At 37.7% G+C, this 14,768-nt stretch overlaps 1 protein-coding gene across 1 annotated transcript in view; it reads right to left on the bottom strand.

The window, feature by feature from the left end:
* Positions 1–14,768, bottom strand: part of CPQ (carboxypeptidase Q) — a 146,707-nt gene that overhangs the window by 24,424 nt on the left and 107,515 nt on the right. The window contains exon 7 of the mRNA XM_054292136.1: positions 3,912–4,113. Within this exon, the coding sequence (XP_054148111.1) occupies positions 3,912–4,113 (202 nt within the window). The remainder of the gene's footprint in view (positions 1–3,911; positions 4,114–14,768) is intronic.

Raw genomic sequence — 14,768 nt, 5'->3', positions numbered from 1 at the left:
ACAAAAAGAAATAATCCGAGTCAAAATCCGGTGTCTCAGGCCAAAATACAGCATATTTTAGATGAAGGTAATAAAAAAGCACTATGAACATGTAAAAATGAGAGAAATTATATATTATAGCCTTTGTTTGCCACATCTGAATGACTAATAGATTGGGTTAGCAATGAATTTTTGATTTCTGAAGAAACATTAAAATTAAATGGACTACTGGTTTATTAATTTCTGGAAGAACAATTCTTCCTTTTATGCAGTGGAACAAAAAATCAAGTCACTGTGGAGACAGAGAAACACAAACAAACATCCAGGTTCAAAGAGATAGTGTAAAAGGAGCTTCACCTTTAGGCCACTGGTTGATTTTTAAAAGAGGAATTGAAACATGCCTTTGGGGAGTTGTTTGATGTCCTGGGTCAGCTTGATCTCAAATACAGCTTAGTTCCTAACAGACAAGTGTTCCCATTGTAAGCACTGCAGCAACAGATAAACTCCCTGACAAGCAGAAAGGAGCATCCTTGAACCAGTTTTCCTGGAAATAATGTCATAACAGCCACTCCTCTGCAAAAACACAAAAGCACCTGTTTTCATCTCCCCAAACACCTAAAGCTGAACTAATGTTTACTGGATTCCATAATACAAATAAAACCACTTCATCCCCCCCTCTCAGATTCTTGCAGGGAAGGCTGATCCAGACCCAGGGCTGTTACCTTAGGAACCGCTCTAAGTCACTTTCAAAGCATTTTGGTCATCATCAAGTATCTGCAATCATCAGGTGCTTCACTTTTTCAACAAGAATATCCCAGCACTGACTTAGCAGGGCTTGCTTAATAATTTTTAACCCTTTTAGACACTGAGGAAACCTGTTGTGAAAAGGTATGCTAACAAACCAAATAAATAAAGCCAATCAACCTGTCTTCCCACTTATATCTGCAAATTCTAGTCAAACTCAATTGGGATTTAGTGTTGCAAAGGAACAGCTTTATGTGCCATTATCTGGATACATCCCTAACCTAATAAAAAAAAATTGTATTGAACCCTTTAAAAGAAAGATGAGGAAGATAATTGCTTAATTATTGAATAAGCAGTCTTAGAATCAATGGTCCCCTCAAACTGTAAAACCACATCATAAAATACAACACCACAAACCCCCCCCCTTTACTCTGATTTATGCTTAATGAAAAGGCAAAAGAAATGTTATACAAATATTTTCAGTAGCTGAAAACTGGGTATCAGTGCAAAACCACAACTACAGACATTCTTCACTGCTGGGCTGAACTGTTCTCAAAACAATCCAATGTAAAGGCCACTGACAAATATTTCTGACATTCTGCAGTCACAAAGAATTAGAGTGCTGTGTTTGGTGCAGATCACATTGCTTGTGCTTTAGAGGTATTATTTAGGTTTCAGTCTATGGTTTGCTAAGTACTCTGAACTCATGGCCTCTCTCAGCCTAAAATCTCAGAATAATCACTACTGTTTAGTAGCCTTTCATTGCATGTCCATCAAAAATAAACATGCTCAAAATAGCAGAGATTAAGAAGCTACAGTCTCTTTGCCTATCTCAGCTATGAACAGTTCTGAAAAACACATTTAGTGTCGCTCTCTGTGGATCTTTCAGACCAAAGGATGTAGGAGGAGAAAAATATTAAGAGCATCTACTAAGGTGAATCCTGGAATCTAGTTCACACTGAAAAGGGGAAAACTCAGAAGAAATTATGTCAGAAACCATTCTTACTGTTCAAGAAGTATACCATATTTTCTCTCCCTGTTGCAGAAACAAAGCCACCAAGTATATTTTCAGGAAAATATTTAAATAAAATTGATGAAGTGTCAACACTTGACTGCTTGTTTAAATTGAACATAATTATAAAAGCTGTTACAGAGTGTTCAATTTGTTTCAATGTTATTATATATCATAAAGACTCATTCAAGCAGGGAGAATAGTGCGGACAAGGCATGAAGATTAGATGTCTTAGACTTCTCCCTGGAACAGCATGAAATATAATCTAAAGCAGCCGAAATTCTTTTAGTGGAGCTAATTTCTTTTCACTGGAGCTTTATGAAGAAAAGAATCAGTGTTCCTTTATGCTGCAAGAACACTTTGCTATTTGCTTAACAGGAAGTTAAATGAACCAAAGCCATAGACAGAAAAAAAGAAAAAATCCACCATCAATTAATGTGACAAATTCTTAATAGGAAAACAAATCAGATTTATTTAAAAACTGAGGTCTTGGTTCTGGTGTATTTGTGTTTTCCCAAGGTTGAGCTTATATTCCCAAGGTTTATATTTTTCATAGTTTATGCTTTCTGAGGAGTACAGATGTCCATGGGAGAGGGCTTTTTCCTGCATTTCTGCTGCTGAGTAGCCCAAAGACTAATCAAGAGGACCATGGCAAGCTGTAGCTGCTTACGCTCCAGGTGCACCACAGCCGATGAGAAGTGGTGTGCAAGAGCTCAATACCCACTGCCATCACAAGCACCACTCACATTATCAACTGAAATAAGGCATTTGAATGTTAAATTTTTCTCTCTTCTTCCATAATCTGTCACATTCAGATGGGAAGCACAAGGCAAGTTCCCAGGGACCTCCTGGAATGATCCCAGCACTTTAACTAGGATACCCTTCTGATACCCTTGCATTTTCTAAACATAGGCTGAGTAGTGAGTTCTTATATTCCACCTAAAACACGGATATGTTGGTCTGAAATTCTGGACCAGACATCTTTACACAGGCACTTCCAGGCTGTGGAGGATGATGCATGGCCACAGCCTCTCAGTCTCTCCAATCAACTCAGCACGCCATTATCACAACTGTATGCCATGGGACTGAACCAATTCCCCTTCACCCAGAGAGCAGGACAGAAGCTGAATTCCTAACTGTTTAATAATATCCATTCATCCATACTTCTTGCCCAGTATAGATATTTGGGTTTCAAAATTAGACATCCATACATTTATCAAAGTAGTCAACTTTATGGTATCTCCGTGCACCCTGAGTGAGAAGCAAGGGGCTCTGACCATAAATAAGAATAATATGTTCTGTGATTCACTCTCTTCCACAAGGTAAAAAACAGCAGTTAATTAAATATTAAAAGATTCTAAGCATATAGTAGCAAGTAGTAAAACTAGCATGAGAAATGTGCCTGCCTATTTCAGCCATAAAATACAGGAGAAAACCTTAAAATTTAAAACTGATCATAACTTTTTTAATACCACTGTTATGAAACTTTCCTTTCTACTATTATTCAAATGGAAATTCACTCAGGCTGGCCTCTGGTTTCTTGTGCTCTGAAAGTCTCTGCGCTAGTGTGGGGGTCTCCTGCATGGAGGTGCTGCCAGTGGTGGATCTCTCTCACAGCTTACAAGATTCTTTGCCAACAAGCTGCTCCTCATTTGGAGACAGATAAAATCCTCAAAATAAAACCCTAAAATACTTCAAACTTTTCAGAATTCTACCCCTTTATCACACCCTAATGACTAATAGCTTTTTAAATGGCACATCTCAAAAACATTGTTTCTCCAGCATATAAAACAGAGAGAAAAAGCCCTGAATTTCAAAGTAAAACTAATAATAATTAAAAAAATATTTCTTCTCTATTGGAGAATTCCCCTCTGCCTTGGTTTACTATTTATAAACCACCAGTCTGGGATTAATTATTATAAATCCTTAAAGCCGAAAAGAAGATTTTAGGCATTTTATTCTACGTATAATCTATACCATTATTAAACTGCAGCTCAAATGCACTTTATGTCCTATTTCTGTTGATCACCTTTTAACATTAATGTATTTTACCTATAGTAAATTTTACTCCCTGGGAGAAAGAATTTCTTAGTACTCTGAAAGGACAGGACGACCCATCTGGCGTGGCAGGGCTGAGTGGGAGCAGTGTCCCCTGCCAGGCTCCAGGGACACTCACCAGGCACCCCGTCCCTCATCCAGTAAGCGATGTCTGTTCCATCTGCAGGGTCGAAAACATCCGTAACATTGATGGGCTGCAGCAGAGTCATGATTTCTTTCACAATGTCCCGGGCTTCAGCACTGCCAGAAAAACCCAGTCCAGATGGCTGGAAGGTGCCCTCATCAGACTCCATAACAATATCAAAGTTGGAGATATTTTCCTAAACACGTAAGAAAAGAAGGTATTATGCTGTGGTTGTTATTTTACCTGGCATCATATACTGGATTCTAGGTGTCATTGTGAGCATACCACAACAAATTTGTTGACCAAATTTGGGAATCGCAGACCAACATGACTGGTCTGCCATTCCCAAATACTTGCTTTCAGACTTCTGAAGTGCCACCTAGAAAGGTAAGACATCACCACCATATTGCAGTTTTCATTTGCAGCTCTCCCTTTCTTCTCAGAGTTGAGACTCTGAAATTCTGTTGCAGTGAAGAGAGTGTAAGGTCCTTTGGCTTTGAAATTGGAGGCATCCAAAGCCTTCATAGACTGTGAGGAACAGTCTATTTAAAAGCCAGCTGGTGCCTGTTCAGAAACACATTATTTTCAATGTAGCATATAGTCAATTCTGGTATCGATTGGAGGATTGAAATGCCTAGGTTTTCTCCCAGACCTGAAGGAATAATATCTATTTTAAGGAAAAATTGTGCTTCCAAGGTAAATACTCCCAAGAAACATGAAAGGTAAGATTTTGTGTACAAGTAGCATAATAACATTTGCTTTTAGTGTGTACTTGGAAGAATCTTTTAAGCTAAAAGAACAAATATTAGCAATTTATTTGCTTACCATATTTGCTTTGATTGCTCAGTTACAAAGATCTAATTGGAATAAATACATAATGACGTTACACGAATGAAGATCTCATTAAAAAAATGGGATCTGGAGAGGCACATAACTTTTAAAAAAGAGTTTATGGTCATGTCAGGCAGAAAAAAAGCTATACTTCAGACCTTGAATGAGACTAAGAGAACCTACTGGAGGTTTTACTCCTATGCCTAGATTTTATGGCTGTCATGGGTTATTTATTACAAGAAAATCATTACAAGGGATATGTGATAGCAGCAACTAACAGATCCATGTCACTACCAGCATACATAAGCCTACAATTCAGTAAATAATTCTTTTACATTTTTCTGTATATGAACCAAAATATGTACTACAGGTAGCTGTGAATAATTCACATAAGTTTTCAGATGTCCTTTATAGAATTTGCAAAGAACAGTTTAACACTTTCCCAAAACTTTTTTATTTTGAGTGAAACAATTCTAACAGAGCAGTGCTATTTACTTTTAACTTAGAAATATATCCAGTAGTTAAAAAAAATAATATAAAATCTTTGCATGATAAAGAAACTGCAGATGTTATAATACCTTAAGATAACCAATTTATCCACCCATTTAACTACTGGAAATCAATGTGCAAATAACCAATCTTGTCACCTCATTGGCAATCACCATTTTTAGACAGTGAAAAATATCTTCAGTTTGTGAAAATTAAATGTAAATAATTAGGCTACATATGGTGTCTAGGCCTATCATCAAATGCTGTCCTGAGGTTATGAGCGTCAACATGAATCATGACTCACAGACTGAGTATAGTGGGAGAGAAGCAGGCCAAGAAAAGCACACTGCAGGCTAAAATGGACCACCGATGTGGCTCCAATGCCACAGATATAATAAAAAGAATGTCTCAAAATGTAAATCTTCTTTATCATAGGCCCAAGGAGGAAGACTTAATAAAGACAACACACATTTCAGTGTGCCTCTGAATTGCCAGTGAAAGCTAACTTAAGTATAGTGAGCCCTACATAAATACGATGCTGTGGAAATCAACTCTTTGGTTGAGTTTCCAAAGCAGGACTTCTGTCTGTTTTTAGAGCAGCTGCAATGAGGAAAGCAATAAGGCCAGGGGAAGGGCAGTAAAGTAAGAAGAAGAGTGAGCATTGGAACAACATAAACACCTAAAAGAAATTTCTCTTATCACTCAAAACAACAGAATCCCTAAATTCAAGAACTTCATAAACGGCTATGATTGCAGAATTGCCGTGCTCTTCAGTTGTGTTTTCTCACATAAATGTTTGCATGTGTTTCTAATATGAAACTGAGTAAACAAACCACCCACAATACCTTACACCATATTATTTATCTGTAAGAGAGCTATTCAGTTCTGAGAACGTGCTGGAAAGGCATAAAAACAGGACACCCTAGGGAGAGAAATGGACTTCACTGGGGAACAAAAAAGAAACAGGTCACAGCTACTTGAAATACCACGTGTCCTTGAGAAAGCTTTTTCCATATTTGCTCCACTAGAAGATAGGATTACTTATAAAACTACCCACCATCAAATTTGAAAGTTGCAGTCTTTAAAAAAAGATAGATTGGTTTCCCTGTTCCCATTTTTGTACATCTACATTGGCATTTCTACTTACACAGAGAGAAACACATGCTGGAAAACTTGCTTAAAATAACTGTTTAAAAATAGTGAAGATGCTTTGTCATCATTTGCCATCTATGATGCAGGAATAACTGCCACTAATAAAGTGAGGTGAGACCATACCTTCCCCTTCACTAATTCAAAGGAACAAACAAACCAGAAAGATTTAAAAAAATAATTGCAGGCTCAGTTGCTTCCTTCAGTCATTCTCCTAGTGAATGTACATCAAAATAAACATTTTAAACTCAGCAGGTAATTTTTTTCAGAAAGTAATTTCATCTGCTGCATCTTGATACTGTGCCACTTCTCTTGGTATGTACTAGAAAATTAAAACTTCTCTGTGTAACCTGCTCCCTAATTCTCTGAACATCAAAAGAGACTTTTATCCTTTGCCTTCTTACAACTCTGTTGCAGAGGAGGTCATCTGTCTTTATTATGTCATCTTTAGCTCTTCAATTGAATTTTTAAATGAAACATTATAATAAATACTGCATGGGAAAATTGGCTTTCTATAGCTTGCTATTCTCATTGAATACACAATTAGGCACAATCCTTACCAATACTTCTCTTAAGTTTTTTATTTTAATTCATTTTATTTCTGTTTTCTCTATAAACAATCTATTTTTTTGTTTTTTCTAAGCAGAACTAAAAATAAAAGTACTTGTCATCTCTAAGGCAAAAACCTGATAACATGAAATCACAGAATCACAGAATGGACAAGGTTGGAAGGGAGCACAGTGGATGGTCTCCAACCTCCCTGCTCAAGCAGGGCCATCCCAGAGCACATGGCACAGGATTGTGTGCAGATGGTTCTCAAATATCTCCAGTGAAGGAGACTCCACAGCCTCTTGGCAATCTGTTCCACTACACCTGCACAAGGAAAGAAGTTCCTCCTCACATTCAGGTGGAGTTTCCTGTGCATCAGTTTCTGTCCATTGCCTCTTGTCCTATTGCTTGGCACCACTAAGAGCCTGACTCCATCTTCTTGACACCCTCCCTTGAGAGACTGATAGACATTGATGAGATCCTCTCTCAGTTGTCTTCTCACCTTATCTTTTTCACCCTCTGTGTGCTCCAGGAGCTCCACATCTCTCTTGTACTGTGGATCCCAGAACTGGGTGCTGCATTCCAGCTGTAGCCTCACCAGGTCTGCATGGAAGGGCAGGATCACCTCTCTCAACCTGCTGCCAGTGCTCATCCTAGAGCACCCCAGGATACCTTTGGCCTTCTTAGAGCACACTGCTAGCTCATGGACAGCTTGGTGTCTACTAGGTCCCTTAGGTCCCTCTCCATGAAGCTGTTTTCCAGCAGGTTGGTTCCCAGCCTGTACTGGTGCTTGGGGTTATTCCTCCCCGGGTGCAGGACCCTGCATTCACCTCTGTTGTTTCAGATGGTTTTCTCTGCCCATCTCTCCAGCCTGCTGAGGTCATTCTGAAGGGCTGCTCAGCACTCTGGGCTATCGGCCACTCCTCCCAGCTTTGTGTTGTTGGGGAACTTGCTGAGGAGGCCCCTGCCCCTTCACCCAAGTTATTGGTGAAAAGCTAAACAATACTGGGACCAGTACTGATCCTTGGGGGACACCACCAGTGACAGGCCTCCAACCAGACCCTGTGCCACTGATTACTGTCCCATCCTCTGAGGTCTGTCATTTAGCCTGTAATTATAGTAAACTCCTTCCATTAAGAAAACAAACCCTTGTAATATATACAACTGGTACTTCTTTCTTCTAGGCTAGCCACTGGCAATCCCAAGCAGGTATACCTCACTAACTACCTAAGTAGTTACTTATTCAGTCAAAATCTCAATTGTTAATTCTTACCAGACGTTAAGCTAGACTGCAACATCTCATGACTAATCCATTGAGCCACAGATGGCAATCCCTCTTACTCAGCTTAAGCAGGGACATACCTGAAAGTTTAATGCAGGGAACAGCTATCCTAAGAGTCTTCAGTACTTTGGGGCTGGTTAAAATAGAGTATTACTTGTCCAACAGCTCATTTACTGGTTTTCTTTTTTGTTCCACTGAGAAGAATCACCACTTTACAGGAAAAACACCGAAGTCTGTAAGGACAAAGCACTTGACTAATGGTTCATTTGTTCCAGTGATAAAGGACATCAGTTAATCTGACACTGTGTTTTCAGCTTTCTGTTATTGATTTACGCTTAACTTTAAGAAACAACAACACTTGTATTCCAGTATTTGTTCCAGAGCAGTCAGGAAACAAGTACAGCAGGGCCACCATGTTGTAGAACTCACAGGGAAGTGGTGGTCATCCCACTTGCAGTAATAAAAAAAGGTTTAAATCAGCAGCCAGATTTTTTAGGCTGGCAACTTAGACTACAGGAAAGACAAGAAAAAACACTGGAAGCACCTAAGTACATGTGACAGCTAAAAAAGAAAAGAAAAAAAGCAAAATAAAAAACATCCTCTAAGTATTCAATAATATATAAACATGATGTAGTATAATTTTGAGTTGCTGTTTAGTATGAAGATAATTTAATGAAGCAAAACAGGATAAATTGAAACTAGAGAAAAAACACCACAGCAGCTGTTAGGAAGCAGAGATGCACCAGCATCAAGGCATAATAAACACCAGCCACAAGAGTGATCATATCATTTACACTCTTTTTGAATGAAGACAGGGAAAATTGGGAACACTGTGAGTTATTCATGTTTGTAAATTATCCCATTATTATATGGGAGAAAGCTGATGGAAAGCTGAAGATTTAGAAGCACTATTTTTCCTAGATGACAAGGTATGAAAAAGACTCATCCTTTTGTTACAAGATAAAATATTCTTCTGTCACATTTTATGGGAAAGTAGTACATAAAAAAGTCTACAGGTTTAGGGGTTTGTTCTGTAGGACAAGTTCTGGCCTCTGAGAAGCCAATGACAAAAATCCCAGTAACTTAACAGCCCTGGAGCAATTTGGCCGTGTACTTATTAGCACTTCACTCAGTAAAAACACATTACTGTCATGTTCTGCCTTGTACAATACCACAACTGTTTCCTCTATGATGATTTACCAGCACTCACAGAGATGACCATTTAGTATTGTAAGTTATTGTAAGTTCCCTGGGATGATAGACAAGAGAAAGCAGAGAGCTCTGAACTTGGCAGCAGGCTAAGTAAGGTATACCTGAAATCTTGTGTTGGGTGATTTTTTTTCTTTGACAAAGGGGCCTATCAAAGATAAGTTTTCTTCCTGGAAAACATTCCATAACTTTAGGCCTTTTACTGCTCAAATGCAAAGGTATCAAAACAATGTCTATGGCTCTAAATGACCACCCCAACACTGTCCTCCTTTGACAGGATTTATGTTTTCACTAGAAAAATAGGCAGCAATGCTAAAATTAAAAATTGTGGTTGACATCTTTCAAACAAAGATGATGTTACGCCTTCAGGAAGCTAATGAGTATTTCTGCAACTTTCAACAAAAGATAAGTGAAAATAAATTTGCAGCACCTTAGAAATTATCACAGCACATACAAAATTTTCTACATCTTTCACAGCTGCAGGGAGTTTTGATAGGAGGAAGCCAACTTTCTTATAACTGAACATCCCAATGGACCAAAGACCTGTGGATGGGTGAATCTGCCTGAAGCATGCACTGGAAGCAGCAATCCTCAGAAGATTCTCTATCAGAATCCCTACCAGATTCAACTGGCAGCTCTGCTGAGAGAAAGAGAAGATGCACAGAGGACAAAGATTGCAAGATGCACACAGAAGATTTGCTTGAGAGAAAAAGAAAGATTCACAGAGAAAAGTTTTTCTAACACTACACATGTAAGAATCTTATCTACATGGAAGGAAGACTAGATATCCAGAAGACACACTGTCATGATTGATTTGGGGTCTTCCATCCTTCAGGCAGTGTAAGGAATAAACTTGGGTTTGTGTTTTAGCAAAATCTGTATTTCTCTGCAGCTTTCACCAGAAAGCTTATTCCTAAATACTAGGGAATTAGAAATTCCCATGGACCTAGAACTGCTGTAAAAGATAATTCTGTCACTATGCTATCTTTACTGTGCTTAATACAATCAGCAGTGCTACTGCCTGTTGTGAGACTGCAGAACACAATGTGATTACTTTCTTTCTGTAGTTTTGCAGATGGACATCTCACTCTTTCTGCATTTCTTTCTCCTTGCAATGAAAGGAATCAACAGGACATCAGTGACCTAAAAAAGCAGCAGTAATTTTATGTAATTTTTGATTGCCTGAGGGAAGTCAAAAGGCTAATGGTCAACACATTTTCCTGGCATAAAAGAATACCCAATAAAGTCCTTTATGTGTTTGGTTCAAATCAGACACAAATTCATGTCTTACATTTTACCAGAATACTTGGTACCTCAGGATATAAAGTGTTCTGAAAACTATGGTTTTAAGGAGACAATATTTTCTGGAGAAGAATCATTTCACTTGAAAGTGACAAGATTTGTTTTATATTTGCTTCTTAGCGAAAGCAACTCATTAGCAAATCACAGTAGAAATCTTGTGTGATCATCCACAAAGTGTACTTAAACTAGCACAAAATAAATGCCAGCATTTCAGAAAGTCCTGTTTTCATGCAGACACAGTTCCAGCAAAATATTAGATCTTGGTAATAAATACAAAAAAGAAACCATAGTAAACACTGGTGATTGATTTTTTAAAATGTAGTTAAACCTTTACTAAAAAGTTAAAATACTGTATTGGTGTTTGCACCAGATATTTAGGTAAGTACTGTAAATATCATTAATATAAGAATACCAACATGCAGAAATATTGAGAATGCCTTCTGTAATGGGGTTTGAATTGAATTAATAACATATTAATGCCTTCAGTGATCACAACCAAGTTACTAAAGTAAATTTGAATGTGGCCTAGGATCTCTTAGTCTTCTCATTACGAAATATATTTGCTTTCCCAAAAGATTGTATGCAATACTTCTATTCCAAAATAAATATTATCAGTCATTCGTAGTCCCTTAATTCAACTGGGTAAATAACTGTAACCTTGTTCATGGTACACAGACCTTTCACAGAACCTAGTCCAGAGCAATGAAAAGGAGGACAGACGCTTCATTACATATATTTCTTTCTCCTTTCACAAAGACAGCATAAGAGTAAACACACAAAAAACAACACACTTAACCCTGGCTGAGGGCACTCAGGTATCATTGGTAAAGGTTGTAGCAGAATCTTTACTAAAGAGTTGCATCATGAGGCCTTCTAGAATTATGTTACTCTAGTTTTCAATTTGACTTGTATGAGAAAGTAGTGTTGCAATGTTTCAAGATTCTGAAGCTATTTACTGTATTGTCTGTACAGAAGAGCCCTGCTCAGGAACTGAGTCACACAACACTAAGCACTGGAAGAAGACTTCAGATGCAGTGTCAAACTCCAAGCCCTGCAGTCTGATTTGAACTTCGATACTTTAATTTCACTGCTCTTTATCAAGATAAGAATCTTTAACGTTAAGGAAAATCAACTCTTTTTCTAGTCTGAAATTAAATCTAATTATTGGCTGAGAGCTAAAAGCAGTGAGCACTTAAACAGGTATCTCCTTTGGAAGCGAAGGTGCTGGTAATTCCCCCAAGAGGCTTCTAACTCATGATCAAGACTGAGCAGGTGCTCTGTGATGTCCTGGTGGGTGGCAGGTACCCTTGCACCAATGGAAGCACTAAAAGTGCTGGAATATACAGGGCTTTCAGCTTTTGGAAATGGCTTAGAAAAATCATGCAAAGAAAACAATGGACGAGGACCATGTGATGCTCTCCAGAAAAATATTTGACAAACCAAAAGCATGGTTGTGTGGGTAATGGATGTGTCTGAGCTTCACCTGACTACAGTCGGACAAATATGCTTTTCCTAAGCACATATTTACTGGATGCTATCAGAAACAGGAGACAGCACTACATTAGTCTAAAGCACTAGAGGTTTTGATCAACAAATATGGCTCTTACATTCTCATAAAGCTCTGTGAAGCTAATATACCCCATCACTAGCTTTAATAATCAGAATTTATAATACTGGGATCTAGAGAAAAACTTGAGTGTTATAAATAAGACTATTACATGGGGATATGTGTTAATTATTGGCACCATAGTAAAACCACTATGATGCTATCTCAATTATTTCTGCAGTAACTTATCCACTTTCTAGCAGTGATAACCTACAATGATGGATGAGGAAGAAGGACCTGAACCTAAATTGAAAGATATAATAAATAAGTGACAAAAAAAAGGCATCTGTACTTGTCCAGTACTATATTGTCTTCATTTCTTCTCCCTTGCCACATTTCCACTGCCATGAGGAGGTAATTTACTATGCCAAGGAAATCCATGTCTGCCTGTGCTGAATTACTGCATTCATATTTCTACTTGTTTGTATTGAACTAAACTCGTAAGTCCAGCGATGTAGATGAGTCATACATCTGTCAGGCTGTCTTTCATTTTACAAGGCATCTTTAAATACCACTCTTATTTAACTTGTACTCATTACCATCAGCAAGCAATGTGTGTGCCATACTATCTTAATTGCCAGAAATTTGAGCAAGTAAATCATTAAAAGGTTAAGTTATTTTTCATGCTAAATTTAATGTACAGTATTAATCAACTTTATTTCATTATTATGAGTAATGCAACATCCTATAGTCAAATCGATTTATAATTATGCCAGATCACATGGCAGGGGGGAAACAAGAACAACAAACAACAGACGGATGTCATTTCTGCTTAAATTCTCCATGTAAATTACAAACTGTTAAGTCAGACAGGGCTTTCTTTGCAGAGCACAACATCCAGATGGAATCTCACCAGCAGAGCAAGAACTGAGACACATCTTTGTCTCAACATTCTAAAAGCAAAGTAACCAAATATCTTGCAAGCAACACCCAGCCTGCTTTATATTTCCCTATTTGATCCTTAGGTCTGCTTTTTGGTATTATTTCTGAATAGAAATCTTTGAGACAACAGTGAAACAAAGCCATCGTGGCAAAAGATGAGCAAACATGAGACAATTTCATGTCTTGCTGACATCATCACCATAGGATGGATCTTATTGTCCAACATGGACAACTACAGAGGTAAATCTTCAGATACATTTCTGGTAAGTGGTGTGTACAGACCATCCTTCCAGCTCCTCCAAAATGCAGTTCTGTACATAAGAAGCATCTCTTTCATGTGCTACTTATTCCAGAATATTTCTAATCCTGCTGAATATCAGAGTACCAGTGGTAAATCCAGAATCCTTAACATATACTAAACTGCAACCTGTCACCTCCCTGAAGCTAAAACAAGCTCTTGGGTACCTCTTCCAAAATAAATAACAAAGCTGAGTTATCCCTGTAATTTGGAGATACAAGGAGGTACAACATTATACATGGGTAGTTAAATATACTTCTTGGCAATATGAAACTAGTTAGTGGGAAATATTTGATTGTTCATCAATTAGTCAGAAAACTCTAACTGCTCTAAACCTATCTCTGATAACTCTATTCCAGATGCAAGTTGATCTAATTTGGTTCATCAAAATGAATTTGATTCAAAGGGAGGTTTTCATTTATTGTTCTGATAGGTTGCTTAGCATTAAAAAATGCTCTTAAGAATTGCTTGCAAGTCTGCTTTCATGCTGTTGTAGAACAGGTAGCTTCCTAGGCACATTTGCATTCACCTTGCCTCTGCCTTGGATTTATTAGCCATTGTTGAGGGTTATACTACTTAATTAGGGAGAAGAATAAAAGATCACTTTAGAATAGTTATACAGGTATAAACTATTCTGTATATGCTATTACACAGATATAATCATTCAAGCATAATTTTTCTGTGGAAAAAACACCCAAACACACACATATTCCAAAGACTCATCTCCAAAATAGTTTTGGCAACTGCCCTTTATCTCATGATGTATTTTGAAATGGCAGCTGTTGGCAGGAGAGATAAATGTTATATTTTTATCCTCATAGCCATAAGTCATAGAGCTTGTGTGTTCTTTGCATCACCAGAAATCAACCTTTTAGGATTTCCAGATCCCACAAAACTTACAATTGGTAAGTACGTTATAGACTACGCACTACCAAGATAAGGTAGAAAATACTTTTCTTCATATTATTTTATGTTTTACATTGTAAATGTTATGGGAAAATGCAATGAAGCAGAAAAACATAAGGCAAACAAAATTTATTTATAATGCAAACATATGGGGACCATTCATCATTCATTCTCAGAAGGTTAGCTATGTTTGAAAGCTATGGCAGATATCATCATAAAATATCTGTTTCAGAACACTTTTCTGACAAAGTATCTTAGGTCAAGTGGAACATGCACATGTGTGGTTGCAGGGCTTACTGTTAAATGTGAAAATAAGTTTACATTTATGATTAAAAGCAGAAAATATAC

This window comes from Melozone crissalis, unplaced genomic scaffold, assembly GCF_028551555.1.
Source record: "Melozone crissalis strain CALT ecotype California unplaced genomic scaffold, PUWL_Pcris_2 ptg000002l_1, whole genome shotgun sequence".
Lineage (NCBI taxonomy): Eukaryota > Metazoa > Chordata > Aves > Passeriformes > Passerellidae > Melozone > Melozone crissalis.
This window is presented reverse-complemented; position numbering and strand designations above follow the sequence as displayed.